The 17,909-nt window shown below is 50.0% G+C and overlaps 1 protein-coding gene across 10 annotated transcripts in view; it reads right to left on the bottom strand.

Annotated features, from left to right (window-relative positions):
* The window catches only part of Slc28a1 (solute carrier family 28 member 1), a 42,224-nt gene that overhangs the window by 15,839 nt on the left and 8,476 nt on the right, over window positions 1-17,909 (bottom strand). For 7 of the 10 annotated variants that reach the window (XM_023710689.1, XM_023710696.1, XM_023710670.1 and 4 more), the window contains 6 exons: window positions 17,595-17,736; window positions 16,577-16,690; window positions 14,369-14,446; window positions 5,738-5,818; window positions 3,979-4,080; window positions 2,369-2,494 (listed from right to left, as the gene is read on the bottom strand). In XM_023710689.1, the coding sequence (XP_023566457.1) occupies window positions 2,369-2,494; window positions 3,979-4,080; window positions 5,738-5,818; window positions 14,369-14,446; window positions 16,577-16,690; window positions 17,595-17,736 (643 nt within the window). The remainder of the gene's footprint in view (window positions 1-2,368; window positions 2,495-3,978; window positions 4,081-5,737; window positions 5,819-14,368; window positions 14,447-16,576; window positions 16,691-17,594; window positions 17,737-17,909) is intronic. The other 3 variants (XM_023710686.1, XM_023710710.1, XM_023710707.1) reach the window with 2 other exon arrangements.

The following is a 17,909-nucleotide window of genomic DNA, read 5'->3' as shown; positions in this document are numbered from 1 at the left end:
AAAAAAAAAAAAAAAAATCCCGCAAAACAAAGAATTTCATGGAAGGGGCCCGGAGAGATAGCTAAGTAGAATAAGTGCTTGCCTGGCCAATGCAGGGTCCTGAGTTCAATCCCTGGTACAACAACAACAACAACAAAAAAGAACTTCATGGAAGACCTAATGGCAGTACTCCTCAAACTTTAATGAAATTGAAAGAGAAGAAGCATCACCAACTCCTTTCTGGAAGCTAGCATCACTCTGATTCTAAAATCAGACATGAACTCAACTAAAAAAGAAAACTACTGGTCAATCTCTTTAATGAACATAAATAAAAATCCTCAAGAAGATACTGGTAAACAGAATGCAACAAATCATTAAAAAGGTCATATACCATGACCAAATAGGCTTCATTCCAGAGATGCAAGGATGGTTCAATATAGTAAATCAATACATGTAATTCATAACATAAATATAAACAAGGACAAAAATCACATAATCATCTAAAGAGATGCAGAAAAAAACCTTTGACAAAACCCATGGATTAAAAATCCTGAAGAAGGGCTGGGGAGATGGCTGAATGGAATAAGTGCTTCCCTAGCAAGCGCAAGGGTCTGAGTTCAATCCCCAGTTCCACAAAAAAAAAAAAAAACCCTGAAGAAAATATGTATAGAAGATCCTTATCACAATGTGATAAAAAACCATTTATAACAAATACTGAAAACATTGTTAATGAGAAAAATTAACTGAGGCTTTTCCTCTAAAATCAGAGAAGGATGTCCACCAGCACGACTCCTGCTTCTTATAGTACTTGAAACTTTATAACAATAGGCAAGAGAAAGAAACAAAAAGGAGATATATATTTGATCATGGCATATGACCTTTTTAAGTGCCTGCTTAGATAGAGCGCAGTAGCTGGAGTTTGATCCCCAGCCTGCCTTGCCAGCCCCACCTCTGGGGCGTGCTGAGACAGCAACTGAGACTGGGTGTGGTGGCACATACGCCTGTAATTCCAGCACTTGGGAGACTGACAACAGGAGGATCACTAAGAGTCCGATCTGTGTAGTGAGACCCTGTAGACCTTGTACTAAAATACATTTTAAAAAAAATCAAATAACAAATGCTGTCTAGGTTGTATGGGGTAACAAAACACCCTATATTACTAATGGGAATACAAGCACTATGGAAATCTGTATGGAGATTCCTCAAAGAACTGACATAAGAAATTCAGTTTGACCCAGCTATTCCCTTTCTAGGTCTCTTCGTGAAAGAGTTAAAGGCATTAGATTATAGTGACACATGCACACCTGTGTTTATAACAGCATAAGTCATAACAGTTAAATCTTGGAAGCAGCCTATATGTCCACAGATGAATGGAGAAAGAAAATGTGACATTTACACACAATGGAGCAGTACTTGGCCATAAAGGACAAATTTGAGGCATTTGTAGAAACGTGGATGTGCGTTGAGACCATAATGTTACATTACATAAGTCAGACATGAGCCAGCCAGATAGCTCAGCAGACTAAAGCACCTGCTTCAGCAGAGTGCAGCAGCTGGGTTCGATCCCTAGCTTGCCGTGCCAGCCCTGCCCCTGGGGCACGCTGAGTCACAGGTGATTGAGACTGGGTGTGGTGGCGCGAGCCTGTAATCCCAGTGCTTGGGAGGCTGAAAACAGGAGACTCGCTACGAGTGCAGTCCACATAGTGAGATCCTGTGGACCCTGTAGACCTTGTTCTAAAATTCATAAAAATAAAGAAATAAAAAATAAGTCAGCTTAAATACACACAAGCTTAAATACTTACTGCATGATTTGTCTTATATGAGAAATCCAAAGTATAAACAACTCAAAGAGCAAAATAAAAGATCATGAAAAACAGGAAGATAGAACTTTTGCAAATAGAGCAGAAAGAGATGGAAGGGAAGGAGAAATACAAAGAACTGAGACGCGCTTGGTACATGTGACAGCTGCCCATGATGGATGTAATCATTAGGTACCATATAATGTTTGTAAAACTTTTTTTAAAAATTTAAAATAATTTAAGAGCAGAGGAAAGGCTTGAGTGGGGGGCTAAGGCCGATCCCAGGCATGGGACTATGGGGAAATAAATACGAGCTTTGGAGCCAGACAGATCTGAGCTCAGCTTCTGACTGTGGGCCCTACTCTTTGAGCCTCGATTTTCTGATCTGTAATATGGGGATATCGAAACATGCAGCACATTCCCTGGCACACAGGAGGTGCTTCACTAATGGAGCCTTAGGAAGCTTGCTTGGTGGAATCTTCCCCCTCCTGACCCTAGAGAGAACATTCTAGGGCTACTCTGGACCATGGTGGCACAGGGCTGCCATGAAGATGACTTTAGGCCTTCAGCAGAGAGAAGGCTGTACCTACCCCGAAAGAGATGTAGGCTCCCAGCAGGCTGCCGGCGATGGTGGCATAGCCCCCGGTCATGACCACATGGACCTCAGAGAGCGTCATGTCTGCCAGGTAAGGCTGGATCAGCAGGGGAGCCTCAGTCTATGACAGGACAGGAATCAGATGGGCAGCCCACTGCAGGGCTGGCTTGATCCCTCCCTCCTGACCTCTGTGCAGATCCAGCCTCCCACTGCCCAGGAGCAGGAAGAGAGCCCTAGCAAGAAGCATGTGCCCAGGCTGCCAGGGGAGGCCCAAAGAGAAGAGCAGGGACCTCAGAGCATGTACTCGCTTCAGGGCCACCTACTGCTCACCCAGTTCTGTTTTGTTTTGGGGGTCCTGGGGAAGGAACCCAGGCCATGGCATGCCAGGCAACTGGGTAACAGTGGTGGTTGCCCATGTGCTCTTTTGATGGGGCCCTTTGGCATGTGTGAAGGATGATAAGTGGATGTGTGGTGGGAGGAACAGAGGAAAGGGACACTCCTGCTGAGGTGCAGCCATGACAAGGTAGAGGGTATTGAGGTGCTGTGGATCAGGGCTCGCATATTCAGCCGAAATGTCCAGATGGAAGTCAGGGAACTGCACGGGCATGTTACTTTAGAGTCTAGGGCACAGGTTCGGGTTCCAGAGATGGACATGGGGCATTAGGAAGCCATGGGCTGTTGTGGTCCCCCAGAGTGTGTGGACTCCCCAGCAACAGTGCCACCACTCTGTGAAGCGTTCTATCCTTCCCCCCAAGGGAAGTGAGACAATGTCCTTGAAGTCTGGTCACCTCAGCCAACAACTTGTCCAAAGCCAATTTACCTTGGTAGTTCTTTGTGTCACCTGATATCACATGCACTACAGTTTATATTTTCTCAGCAGAAATGGGTTATGTTTGCAGCCTCTTGCATGCAATAAGAGCTTTAAGCTTTAAGGTTCTTTTCCTCTATTTGCCTCACTTTGGATATCTGAAGAGATTTGGGGGACAGCTTATCTGAGAGGATATCTATCTTAATTGGTGAATAGCAAACAAAAACCTTTGAGATCAACTCATTTGTACTATAACAAAACACACACACACACACACACACACACACACACACACACACAATTCTCCAAAGCTTCCTAAACTATTGGATAGAACACAGCACCTTTGGCAAGTGTGTCTCTCAGGAACTTGGGGGTGAGGCAGATCAGCCAGGAGACACCTTAGGATGGCCTCCCTCAGGGAATCAGACCTCAAGGACTCACATACTTTGTAAAATACATTTCAGAAAGGTGGAGAAAAAAGAAAGACAAAATTACATAGTGGGAATAACCCTGGCCAGGAAATAGAAAACCAAATTCCAATCATGGCTTATCCATGTGAGATCTTATCCATGTGGGATCTCCTCAACCAGGTCACCCCATTCCCAGCCTCAGTTTGCTCTTGTGGGACTTGTGAGAGTCCCAGCCCAGGAGAGTGTAGCCCCATGGAGGACCTCAGGCACCTTGAGGTAGCAGCCTCTGGTGACCCCAGGAGAAAGTTTCCACAGCCGTTCCCTGGGCTGACTGAGAGCTGGGGCCCCAGGACACGCTGTCCTCTTCGGGGGATGGCAGGTACCCACCTGGCTCACAAAGATGTTTCCGGCCACACTCAAGGTCTCGGTGGCTGAGGTGCCCATGGTGATCTGCATCAGCCAGGCAATCTGGGGAGGAGGCACAAGCTCCTGGTGAGTGGACAGAGCGGGCCACAGAGGAGTGAGTTTGGGGTGGGAGCAACTTCCAACTCTCCCTCCAGTTGCCCACCTGGCACAGGAAGCTGCTCCACTGAGTGTCCTCGACAGCACTCAAGCCAAGGCTTAACTGCCACTGTGCCAGGAGCAAGAGGTGGGACCTTTCTGGGGCCATTAGGTGACAACGGCTGTGCTATTCCAGTACTGGGGAGCAGTCTCCCAGGAAAAGGCCAAGCATGATGCCCACCCTTCCTCTCTGCATTTCACAGGCCTGTGTGTAACTCTGCTGTGGAAGGGGCAGCATGGGGGCCCCCGCCACATCCCAGTGCCACGTTCATGGACTGCCTGGCCTCTGGAGCCTCAGCCAAATAAACCCCTACTGTTGACGAGTTACCCAGCCCATGATGTTCTGCTAGATCAACAGGAAGTAGACTGAGGCAGATCTCCTCATCCGCATCCCCCAAAAGGCCTATTTATCTTCTGCTGAGGGGAGCTAACCACTGCCCTATACCACCCTCAAGATATGCATCTTAATTACAAGAGTGCCAGGCACTACAGCAGGCCTCTAAATGCTGTGTTCTCTGTCTGCTTAGCTAAATATATTTGATAATTTAAACACACACACCCTTGTAGATTTCCCATACATATTAACTTAGTAAAGGCTCTAAGAGGTCCTGCTTGGTTAAATTTGTTTAGCATTGTGTCTAACCTGGTTTGCCCAAGTTATTTAATCAGGGATCCTTCTACTTAACAGCATTTATTAACATGCTGGGAACCAGTTCTGCAGAAGAGCATCTGGGAGATAACTGGGAGTAGCTCTTCCTTCTAGTCAAGATGAACTCTGACTCCACCACGTCTGTCTCTACTGCCTCTCTGGCTGCCCTTTTTGTATCTTGGCCTATCAGTCCTTACTTCTTCCACCATTCCCTGGAGGGTGTAGTTTCAAGCCTGGTTTATAGTTCCATTTTTTATAGCCCTGTAGTGGGACACACTGTCCAGGTCTGGGGACAGTCACCTGCTTTATACTACAGGGTGTGCTCTTAACATTGCCACAGGTTGTTTCCGAAGTGCTGGCAGTCACCATGGTGTGCACTCACTCTGAGCTCCATCAGCTAAGACTCATGTCTCTTGCCAGGTCTAACACTAGCAAATTCTGTCTCTTATGTCCTGGTTTTATGCAACAGATTTTATGAACAGAAGCATGGGATTTGACTTCTATACCAGCTAAATCTGGTCAATATAAGCCACTGTCACAGTCTTTCATGATCTTTTGGATATAAATTATATTTTCCCTAACAACTCAGTGTAGCCTCAAGACTGGAATCTCCCCCCATACAGGGATCATCATGGATTTTGGTGCCATTTCTTTTTAGGATCACAACAAAAGACTTATGAATGAATGTTTGATTTGCAGTAAAGTCTGGGAGAATGTGAAAATAAAAGGAGAGGATCCTGGGAAGGTGTAGAACTCAAGAGCAAGGACTTCTGGGAAGGTATGGACCCTGAGGCCAAGGAACTCTAGGAAGGAATGGACCCTTAGTGTAGAGGATTCAGGGAGGATGTGAACTTCATAAGCAAGGGATTCTGGGAGGAGGTGGTCTCTGGGAGCTGGTGACTGTGGGAGAGCCCTGCTGTGGGGACAGGAACTCACCTTCAGGATCACCCATTGCATCAGGCCCAAATAGTAGAGCACTGACATGATGCAGCTGAAGAAAACAATGATGGGCAGAACCTGGCAGCAAAGGGAGCACAGGGTCAAGGTTAGAGACAGTCAGGGGCAGGGACCAGGCAGCCCCTTCCATGTGAGGCCTGGCCACTTGGGCTGACAGGCTCGGGAAGAAGCTGTGACCAGAGCAGGAAATCTCAGTGTTGGTGTGAGGGGCCTCTTGGGAGTACTGTTGTCCTATACTCCCTCCCCAAGGGACAACGGGCTGCTTCCCCCAGCCCCCCTCGCCCCACCCACCACCCTGCCACCACAGACAAAGGTCAGTGCGCACTCTTTAGCACCTGCTTCTCTGTCTCAGGATGGGGGCAAATATGCTCTCTTCAGGGCTGCTGTGAGTGAAAGGAGCCAGTTCCAGCAGGCGCAGCAGCTTGCCTGGCATCTCTGCCCCCAGGGTTCAGCCTGTGGCTGTGGCCCACATTGGCCTGAATGAAAGCACCTTGTCACTGGCTTCCCACCCCCACTGTGTCAGCAAGCTCAGAGAAGACTCACCCCATACCTGTGACCAGCACTTCACCCTGTCACTCGTTTCCCTCCCTCGGCCTCGACCCCTCTCATCATTCACTCCAGACTCAGCAATTCCTTTACCCTCCCATTTATCCCTTCCTTTCCAGGCCCACAGCCCAGCCTGGGCTTTCTGGAGTGATCCCCATCCTTCAGCTGAAGGAGGACTGATCTAATAACCTGTGGCGCAGCTGCACCACAGTGCCCCAAAAGTCTGGGAAAAGAATGAGAACATTCTCTGGGGAACCAATGGAATGATTTCTAAGACAGGCTGTTAAATGAGGAGAGGAAGGTTCACTGCCAGGGATAGAACTGTGTGATCTTGTGTGAGCCCAGGATGGCAACAGAAGGGCACACGTGGTACCAGTGACAGTGGTGCCCTATGGTGGTGAGGAGGGCCCTTGGGGGTCAGGGTGGGAGGAGGGTTTGCTTTTCACTTTGTGATCTTTTGCACCGTTAAGAGTGTTTGCTCTACTCATCTTTCAAATACTTAATCCCTCTTAAAGTTACATAGAATTGATAATGACAGGGCCCTGTTCTGATGCTGAAATGTCAGTGAGAAAACTGGAATATTCAAAACAAAATAAAACATAGGGAGCTTGGAAAGCAACACTCTTAGGACTGTGTGCTAGGACTGTGAGGATCTTTTCCTCTATTTCTGACTTTCCCATTTATTCTCCAATTTCATAGAATAGACAGGCACCTCTGAAACCAAGGGGAAAAAGCAGAGGAGATGTCTGGGGGAGATCCACAGGTGGGTCTGAGATGCCAGGGTATACCTTGTTGGCACACGTGGACTGCTGGGGAAAGGTCAGGAGCCAAGACCCAGAAACATATGGGGGAGGGGTGGCACACACAATTCCCTGGGAAAAATGCCTGGAGGCAGAGCAGGGCCCTGGGTCAGCATCAACAAAGGGTCAGGAAGACCCTGAGGCTGGTGGACATCTAGGAAAGGGTGTGTCAATTGCTGAAGCATGCTGCCAGCCAGATGTGGGGGCGCTCCCAGCTCTGGCCCTGGAAGGCCTGACTTGAACCCTTGGCACTTAGCAATTTGGGGACCTGGGTAGCCTAAGTGAGAGCAGTGGGGGGGATAGAGGTTGAATGTCAGCTGACTGATGAAGAAGTGACAAGAGGCACAGCAGGCAGGGCTAAGGGTCCAGCAAGGCTTGTGCTGGTCTTTGAAGAAAGGAGAGTCTTGAGCAGCAGATTTAGCTCTCCTTCCAGATGTGGATCACAGTCCCAGGTGGCTCCAGCCCAGAAGAGAAACAGCCCTGCTGGGGCGCCTCCCTCCCACACAACTCCCCTCTACATCTGTCACTGCAGCTGGGGATGTCATCTGACAGGGAACAGAGTTGGCTCCCAAAGCCCTCCCTTGCTGGTGACTCCTCCTTGCTGCCTGGGGTGGCAACACTGGCAGCCGATCACGTACTGTCTAGACTGCCTGTGTGGCTGGTCATGCGAGGGGCTGCTGGCGGCTGGCAGGACTGCAGAGCCAGTCTGAGCCAGGAAGGAGGTGCCTGGGCAGGTGGCCGGACTGCAGAATTGGCACCAAGATAATTATCTATCTGGGAAGAAGGAAGGAAGATGTTTTGGATTAAGTGATGACTGTTTAATGAGGGAGGAAAACGTAAGAGATCAGAGGTGACCTCTGATTTCCTAAGGTGGAATATTTATTCCTAAATACAGTCTCTCTGGCCATATGACCTCACACCCCAGGATGTACCTTTGGGGCCCGCAGTGCTTGGGCTAGAAGAACAGAACAGCTAGTTCAGGACAGTGCTGTCATGGAAGGACAAAGGAAGTGCCCGTAAGTCGTACTATGTACCTAGTGTGCCAAGCACCCAAAGTGTGGTGGCTCGCTGAGCTTTAAAGTGATTGAGGTCCATAATAACTGTCAACGCTTCACAAATGGACACACTGCAGGTCTGAGAAGACTACTACCTGCCCAAGGTCATACACCTAAAAAGGGACAACTACTGGCTACCAGGAAAGTTGCCAAGGCCCCAGGACCCAGCAGACTTGCCCCCCGGGCAGAGCTTGCATCTGTGTCTTCAGGAGTGGTGTGCATCTCTGCTGTAGACTGAACACCTATGTCCCATCCCCCAAGTCATACATCGAAACCTAAGCCCCAAAATGATGGTATTAGGAGGAGGTGTCCATGCCAAGCTGTGTGACTAGGCCCCATGCTCCCAGACCTCAAGGACCAGGCACTGTAGGCAGTGCTGTATCACCAGCTGTGGGCCACAGTGAGTCATAAAGCTGAGGATGCCTCGGGGGCATGCCTCGGGGGCAACTGTGGCCAAGACTGCAGCCCCAAGTTGCCAAAGCAGGGTGGCTCCTCTTATCTCTGCTTGTGTGCCTGATTTCCTGTATGTGTCACCCTTTGCCCAGGATGACCTTGCGCTCTGCTCCCTCGTGCTCAGCCCTGCCTGGGGAACTCATTCACAACAGAGCTCTTTTGCCTCAATTGTCCCACATCCCTTTCAGCCACTCCACCCTGGTCTCTGTGGCTTCCCACACCATCCCCAAAGATGGGGCTCCCTGAGGATGCCCCACCCTCTTACCAAATCCTGCAAAGCCTTCCAGGCCTTATCTCATTTGATCCATGGTGTGTGTGTGTGTGTGTGTGTGTGTGTGTGTGTGTATGTGTGTTTAAAATCTGGCGCTGCTGACAACTGGAGACTATAGTCAGCCTCATCCAGGCACCCAGCATCTCTGGAGAGATGAGGACTAAGGGTTCCTGGGGGAAATCCAAGCAGCTGTGCTGGGCTGAGTTGGTGGGGGTATGTGCTGGAGGCTGGAGCCCCCAGAGAGAATGAGCCATGACCCCAGTTCAACTGGCCCAAGGACACGGAAGCTGGGGGTGCTTGTGTGGGTGGAAAATTACTGGAGGGACAGAGAGCCAAGGTGGAATGACGAATCAAACTGAACCAGCCAGGAGGTGGCCACCGCATTGGCTGGGCCGGGCTCCAGGTCCAGGGTAGGTTGAAGGCTGAAGAAGTCCCTGAGAAGGACTAAACTTTCTGAAGAGAGCGCTGGACCTCGCCCAGTGGGAAGCAGCTCAGCAGCTCGGATTCTGGAAGTCTGAGAGAACTTGGGGAGACTCTGCAGGCAGAACTGGCCAGAGGCCAAGGACAAGAGGCACATGATTCACAGAAGAAATAGAAAGAAAACTCCAGGGTTGTATTCAGCAGCCCAACCCCTTGGTGGGCAAGCCCCAGGGACAGAGACAGAGAGACAGAGAGACAGAGAGACAGAGAGACAGAGAGACAGAGAGACAGAGACAGAGACAGAGACAGACAGAGGAGAGACAGAGACAGAGACAGAAGAACAGGGAGAGAAGCGGTGTATGGAATGAAAGCTTATGATTAGTACCTCTTGGGAAAAAGGGAATTTTACGGCCAGCAAGCAGTGCATCTCAAGTCCTCCCCCACATGGCCCAGCTTTGCTAAGGATGCATTGGCCATTACACTGAACAAGAGCTCGGCCAGAGGATGTGACCTCCCGGGACCAGGAAATTGTTAATGGTTGTCTGACTACAAAATGCAGAGGCTGGCTAATGATAAACCCACCCCAGTGGTCACTTCCCTCTTCAATGAGCATGGAATCTCAGAGTCTTTTGCTGCCATGGCTACAGTTCCCAGTGGGCACTGTGGTGATTAGAGGTGTCTAGGAGCTCCCAGCTCCCCTCTGGGGCAGGGCAGGACCCTCTGTAATACAGCGGGAAGCCACACAGCCACGCAGCTCCCTCCTAGAGCCTAGGACGGCTCAGGAGTGAGTAGGAAGTGAGACAGATAATAGGTGTGTGTATTCTCTAGGACAAGGGGACACAGGCAGCCAGGCAAACTCCCAGGGCAGGGCTGGAGAGAAGTGGCTAGGCAGGGGGACAGGGGGGCTGCTACACTGCTTATTTAGCACCCCTGCCCCTGCTTCTCTGCCTCTGGGCTCCCAGGGTGACCAAAGCCCAGTACGGTTTCTCACACACCAACCAAGATGAGCCCACCCTAGGCTTCCTGCTGGAGCTAGTAGGAAGCTGCCTATCTGCCCATCTCTGCTTCCTGGTCTATCTCCCTCTCTAGATCTCTAGTGTGGCTGAATGTGAGCCTGGTACATATCTGTCATCACCACAAGGCAGCCTGCCCAAGACTAAAGTCACTACTTGAGAGAAAAGAGCCAGGATGTAGGCAAGGCAGGTCCCAGTTCATGCTGAGCACTTGGATCCAACAGGACCTAAAGCTCCTGAGTTTCCTGGTTATAGATTAATTCCTTTCCCCTATCCCACCCCACCACCTACAGTCAGCCTGCACTGTGCTTCTGTCACTTACACCTAACTCAGGAGCTAAGCATCCAGCCTGGAAGCGCAGCCTGGTCTCCCAGATGTGACTCAAATTGCGGAGCCATAGGAGAAAAGATCCAAGGGTCCACTCCACTCCAGTACTACTTCTCCCAAGTTGGCCACCACATGTCACCCAGGCTTTATCCAGCACAGAGGTCCCTAAACACAGGGATCTGTTGCCTTGTGCTCTACACTGGGGGTGAAAGGCTTATCCTGGGAAACACTCCTGGTTATGAATTTCTAAGGGCTGCTTCTACCTGGTCAGTGTCTCTCTTCCCAGCATCAGGTATATGCACCCCCGAGGGTGGCCTCTAGGGACAGGTCCAAATGGATCCATTAGAGTTCTGCCCTGGGACTTATGAATGGGGTGGTGCAAAAGATTTACCCTAGAGCTGGACCAGGAATTGAGAGGATGACCACTTTGTGCCCCCAGAGTCAGCCTGAGGCCTGGAGCCCGTTCTACACCAGTTCTACATTGCCCAGTTTGGAAGCCAAGAAGTGGCCTTTCCACCTTAAATTGAGTTACAAATAAGTTTCCATCACTGGGTCCAAATAGTCCTAAGGATACTATTTTCTTCTAAACCAGGGGGAAAAACAACCGCCTAAGGTCTAGAGCCCTTGGTCACCATGTCTAAGGAGAGGACTCAAGAATCAGGCCCCAGAAGCTAAAGAACAAGAGCAACTGACCGGGGCTCAGCTCTGGACCCCAGTCCTCCTATCTGTGTCACCTCGTGCTGCTCTGAGCCTGCAGACCCTGGGCTGTGAACAGGGATGAAATAGTTCCCTGCAAGGTGCTTTCAAGGTTGAGTGTCCAAATCGCCATCAATGGGACCGTCCCCTTCCTTTCTCCTAAGCTTTTCTTCTCTGTTGCACCAGGGTGCCAGGAATAGAAAGGACAAAAAGTTTCACAGCCACCCTGAGCTTTGCTCCCAAACCTTTGTGGAGCCTCTAGGGGGCTGGGAAGGCTGAAGAGGGGCACTCAGCCCTGGGATTGGCCCCAGGGAAATGGTGGACCAGGACACTCTAGCAGCAGGGAGGGCTTTCCTGGAGGCACACAGGATCACTGCTTCATTCATTCATTCATTCATTCATTCAGTAAAAAGCAGAGTCCCTGGGCAGGGCTTTTAGGGCTCAGGGCTGGGTAGGGGACACAGAGATGACCAATGCCCAAGTCTTGTCCTCAGATGGCTAAATGCGATCACACGCCATGTGGAACTAAGTGTTGAGCTCTGTGTGGGTCACACCTCTGTCTTGCCTTTGTCCTGTGACTCCTGGGTGACTTTTCTCCTGGATTATGTGGCAGCTTCCTGCTGTCCTCCCACCCCAGCATCCTGGCCACCAACCTTCCCATCCATTTCTGTCAACCAGCCAGGGCACCAATCAAGTCCTTCCCTATCCCAAACCATAAGCGGCTCCTCGTGTACTGGGGACAGAACCCAGATGCCTCAGACAGCTCTTAGGCTGTCAAAATGGATGCGGCCTGGCTCCTTGGCCTGGCCAGCATGCCATCACCTCATGCTGCCCTCCAGGCCTTTCCTCCCAGCTCCATTTCCCAGCTCTAAGGCCCAATCTTCCCCACTCTGAAGCCCTGTGTGGAATGTCACGTCCCATGTGATTCTTCATTAACCTAGTTATAAGCAACCCTCCCCCCACTCTGGGGATCACTGAGCACCTGCCTTTGTGCCCTCACTGCCCTCGAGGTGGGAGGTGGACATGCAGAGGACTGCGTGTTTGTTTTCCTAAGTGGGGAAGCTGCCAGAGCTTCCCTGCACAAAGCAGATCTCCACTGTTCTTCCCTGGAGCCTTGGTTACACAGACAGGAGGAGCAGCAGTGTCCCCCCCCCCCCCGCATACACACACAGCCCCAAAGGGATGGTGTTAGGGGACCTCTAGGGGACTGACAGAGGCTTCCTCCTACAGACTTAGTCTGAGAAAACTTGATGGGCTCATCTATCCAGGCAAGCAGACTCCTGAGCAGGCAGGAACTGTCTCTCCCTTTGCCCCTAGACTTGGCATGATTAGAATCCCTATCACAGGCCAGACATTCCTTAGTGTCCGATGGTACAATGACACCAAGGTTCCAAGGGGAGCCCTGGAGGCCAGGTTGGGCCAGGTAGAAGGGTCTGGACCTCCTCTGGCCCAGCTCAGCCGAGAGCTCCATGGCCAAGTCCTTGGTTTAGGCAGGAAGCTTCCTGGGTCCAATCCTCTGGGAAAGTCGGGAGGCGCAGAGCACGGTGGCCATAGATATGATCAAAGGCAAAAACCTCTAAGCCAGATATGATGGCACACGCCGGGAATCCTCCCAGGAGGCTGAGGCAGAAGGATTGCAAGTTCACGCCCAGCTTGGCAACTCAGCAGTTTAGCATGAACTTGTCTCAAAATATAAAATAGAAAGGGCTGGGAGGTAGCTTAGTGTGAAGTCAATCAGTCCGATGTCCGGATCTCTACACATGGGCCCTACACAGCTCCTCTATGGGGGTGATGTTGCAGGACACACCAGGGGGGCAGCAGCGATTTCCCTCCATGGGACCATGACATCTGCGGCAGAAGTCTTCCTGAACTACGATTCCTGAGCTAGGATCAGGTGGAGGGTCTAGGGCTCCCTGCCTCTATACCTGACATTTGGAAGGGGAGCTTAAGTAGGAATGAGCAGGGTCTCCCCCAAAACCCTGGTGCAGGGCAGAGAGAGGAGGCCTGTGCTAGAGCTCTCCTGAGGCGAACAGGAAATGGTAGAAAACAACTAGGACCACACCTCTGACCAGAGCTGTGGCAGCACAGCTACCAGTTTTAAATCAGGGCTCTTCCATCAACAATTAGGTCTTCAAAACCAACCAAAAAGGTCTTCTATGGAGGGAAGGATATTTCCTTGGCTTGAACCCTGGGCCTTCACAATGAGTACATCCCCAGCCTTCTATTTTTTGAGACAAGTTTTTTGTTTTTTGGGTTTTTTTTTTTTTTTTTTTTTTTTTTTTTTTTTTTTTTTTTTTTTTTTTGCGGAACTGGGGATTGAACTCAGGCCCTTGCTCTTGCCAGGCAAGCGCTTATTCTACTGAGCTATCTCCCCAGCCCCTAGACAAGTTCTTGTTAAAGTGCTAATTTGCCCAAGCTGGGCTCAAACATCCATTCCTCCTGCCTCAGCTGCCAGAGTGCTGGAGTCAAAGGTGTCCACCACCCTGCCTGCTTGGAAGTGGCTTTAACCGAATTTCCCCTGTAATATCTTGTGTGGCAGGAGATGCACAGTGAGTTTTTGTTGGAAGGAGGAAAACAGAGGGGAGGAGAAAGCAAGGTAGAGGAAGGAGAGTCACAGCTGGACCATGAAGGGTGGGCTTCCTGGTGGAGGCAGCTGAGGGCTCTGCAAGGAGCAGCGTCTGAGATGAGCACAGGACCACAGCAGAAACTGTCCTTTCTAGGCCCCCAGCCCTGCAGTGTGTCAAGGCAGAGGTCCTGGCAAACCCCCACCCCACTTCTTAGCCTCAGCTTCCCAGCAAATCTGTCACGTAGGGGCTCCAGTTGAAGGAAAAAAATGCCAAAATAGCTTTGTTTTCCAAATTTTACAAAGCACAGCAAAAACATAAGACCCAGTGAACACATTGTTCAGGGTTCCCTCCAGGTCAGCTCCCAGGAGTCACAGTATGCCCGGGAAGGACTCTGCCACGGATGCCAACCTCTGCCACCTCAGGCTCCCGCTAGCTGGAGGTCAGACTGAAAGTCACACTGACCTGAAAGGCAAAGATGGCCTTGACCAGAGCCTCCCCAAACACGAAGCTGGAGCCCACGTCAGCGTAGCTCAGGAAGATCTGGAGGAAGAAGAAAACGGGAGCGAGGCTGGGACTGGGGCGGGGGCAGAGCCCTAGCTGGGTGGGAAAGGACGCTGTGGCCATGGCCCTTCCTGGCGCCAGGTGGGGTGGCCCTGGGACAGTCCCCGAGCCTCCTACTTGGCACTAAAGCATGTGCACTGAAGCAGCAGTAGTGATCCCTGGCACGGGCCTCTCTGGAGCACATTCCACAGAAGAGACACCATTTTGTTCAATTTTAAAGCAGCACTCTGACGTTAGAGTTGTTAAGAGCAATAAAGAAGAGAGAATAAAGCCAGGCATGTTGGGGTAAACCTGTAATCCCAGCACTCTGGGAGGCTGAGGCAGGAGGGTGTTGAGTTCGTCCCCAGTCTGGTCAATTTAGTAATTTAATGAGATCTTATTTAAAAATACAGAAATCGCACCTATAGTATTTAGGTGCCAATGGAATCCCCATCTCTGACAGGACTAAACAAAAAAAGGGGATTCAAAGGAAGGACCATTTTGTATCTGTAAATACAGAATAGTTAGGATAGATATACAGCTACTTTCACTTAATTCAATGAGAAGAAAAATTTGTACTAATAGTGTTTGAACAGGATATCCTGTCTGCATCTTATACTATGGATAACCACTAAGAAGATAACAATGTACATGTATTAATTATTGAAACTGTTCTATTAACCAGTTTTGAAACTGTCTCATTGCTATTTGTTTCTCTATAAAATAAAATAAGATAATATAAAATAAACAACTTTCTCCAAAAAATAAATAAATAAATAAATAAATAAATAAAAATACAGAAATATTTTAAAAGGAGTGGGGACAAGGCCTTGAGTTTAATCCCCAGTACTACAAAAGCAAAAAAACTAAAAACCCAAAGACTTTGCACGCAGTGAGGAGGCAGCCAGCTTGGTCCCAAAAGCTGTCGGCATGGCCTGCCCCTGCTGTCCCAGTTTCAGACACTTTCCAGGGGACCTGTGTTCTGGGTACTGAACAAGTCACTCGCCCAGTCCAGCTCTCAGTATTTTCAGCTATAGAATGGGGATGTGACCCAGGCAGGTGCCCTCAGGTGGGAATAGAGAAGGGTCAGAGCCACCAATTTGCTGGGCAGTGACAGGAGGTGAGCCAGGCCTTCAACTGTGTCTTCCACATCCACAGTTTAAAAAACAGACCAACCCAGCACAAAGGGATACATCTGTAATCCTAGGAATTAGGAGGCTGAGGCAGGAGGATCTGAAGTTTGAGGCTACATACATGGTAAGAGTTCGAGACCACCCTTGACAACATAACAAGATCCTATCTCAAAAAACAAAAAAACAGGGCTGGTGAGATGGCTCAGTGGTCTAAAGCACCTACTTAGAACAAGCTTAGCAAAGCACAGGGACCGCGGTTCAATCCCCCAGCACCACATGCCAGACCGCCCTGCCCCCTGGTGGGCTGAGCTGGCCACACACACACACACACACACACACACACACACACACACACAAATAAAATTTAAAAAAAACACAAAAAAACAAACAAACAAAAAACAGGTCATGACAGTTGTACAACAATGTGCATGAACTTAGTAACAGTGAAAAATGATTAAAGTGGTAAATTTTATGTTATATATATTTCAACAGAATAAAATAGCTGGGCACAATGACATACCCTTATAATCCCAGCACTGAAAGAAGTTGAAGCAGAGGATTGCAATTCAAGCCGTAGCCAGGCCAACTTAGCAAAATTCTGTCTCAAAATTTACAAAAAGGAATGGGGAAATAGCGTGGTGCAAGGTGTTCCCAATTCAACCCCCAGTACTACAAAAATGATAATAATAATAATAATAATAATAATAATAATAATAAACAAATGAAATGAGAAACTGCAACTTCAATAAATATTATTTCTGAAGATACATAGACATGCACAGTATTTTTGTTTGTATGAAGCGAGTTTAACTATGACTACAACTGGCCACACACACGGGTATCCAGGTACACTACAGACCACCCTGTCTGGGGCTCTCTTCCCATCAACCCCGCCTACAAGCGCCCTGCCAGGCCAGGGGCCCCTCCTGGACTCAAGCCTCCTCCAGGGCCTCGCTACCCCTCCCAGCTTTGCATGCAGCCAGGACTATGTACGCACGTGGATCTGATCACCCAGCCACTGGAATGCAACAAATCCGGGCTCTGTTCTGATGACGAAGAGTCCAAGCACAAACTGGAGCCCGAGGCCCCAGAACACAGTCTGCCAGGACACCTGCCACCGACAGAAAGGTCCTGGTGAGCTCAGCTCCTGGGGACCCCACAGGACAGCGTAGGGTGAGAGCAGAGGCCTTGGGGAGCTGTGACTTGCCATGGAATGGGAGCTGGACAGCTAGAGCCCTGGTCTGCCACCAACTGTTGTACACACCCGAGGATTCAGCACAGGCCATGCACTCAGCAGGAGGATTCTTAGGATTACCTCATTTTTCCTTCCATCTTTCTTTCTTTCTTGTACTGGAGATGGAACTTGAGGCCTTCACACCAAGCTACATCCCCAGACTATTTTTAGTTTTCATTTTGAAACAGGGTTTTGCTAAGCTGCCCAAGGTAAGCTCAAACTTGGTGATAGTCCTGCCTCAGCCTCCCAAGGTGCTAAATTTTAGACTACTATGCTCAGGTAAGAAGTAGCAGGGCTGATGCTTATATTGCTAGTCAAGGACAGAGACTACAAGAACCATTATTTGAAGCTAAAAATTCTTGGAAGCCCTGGTTCCTTGCATAGCCTCTGGAGCTCAGGAACATGGGGTACCGTTCCTGAGGCTATAGACAGGAGAGCCAGGCTTGGACAGACCAGAGGTCGCATCACCAAGAGAATAAATGCTCCTGGTGACCAGTTAATTGAGAATGACATCTTCAGTTCCCTCCAGGAAGCTCCCCTGCCCTGCTGAGGACTTGGAGGAGTTTGCTAAGAGATGTGGCCATCCATGGGGTCCTCTATCCCAGCATGCCCCTCACCAGCTCTATAGGGAGCCTGTCCCCATGCCAGTGGTCTTCCCTGGACTCTGGGCCTCAGGGGCTTCCTGATAAGAGCATCTAGACCCCCAGCCCCCAGCGCCAGCCCCAGGGAGAATAGAGGAGACCTTTCCCAAGTTCCAGTCAGGTTGCCACCAAGCACTCACAGCATGACGATGCTTTGAGCAGGCAAAGAGAATGGAGATGAACACGCAGATTCCAGCAAAGGACACCAGCTGCTCAGGCCTCTGGGAGGTGTCCAGCCCCAGCCACAAGGCCAGGGCCAGGACCGCAGCAAGGGCGAGGGCTCTGTAGGAGAGAGGCAGGGAGCGGTCACCTCTGCATCTCACATGCACACACATGCATGCACATATACACGTGTGTACACGGGCAGCAACCACACATGGGACAGGCCAAGACCCTGCTCAGTGTTCCACAGAAGGCCCTGTGGGAGGTGGGGGATGGACTCTGCCGAGGGCACC

The sequence above is a fragment of the Octodon degus genome, unplaced genomic scaffold, assembly GCF_000260255.1.
Source record: "Octodon degus isolate 3935 unplaced genomic scaffold, OctDeg1.0 scaffold00002, whole genome shotgun sequence".
Taxonomy (NCBI): Eukaryota; Metazoa; Chordata; class Mammalia; order Rodentia; family Octodontidae; genus Octodon; species Octodon degus.
The sequence above is the reverse complement of the archived record's forward strand: the minus strand, read 5'-3'. Positions and strand labels throughout refer to the sequence as shown.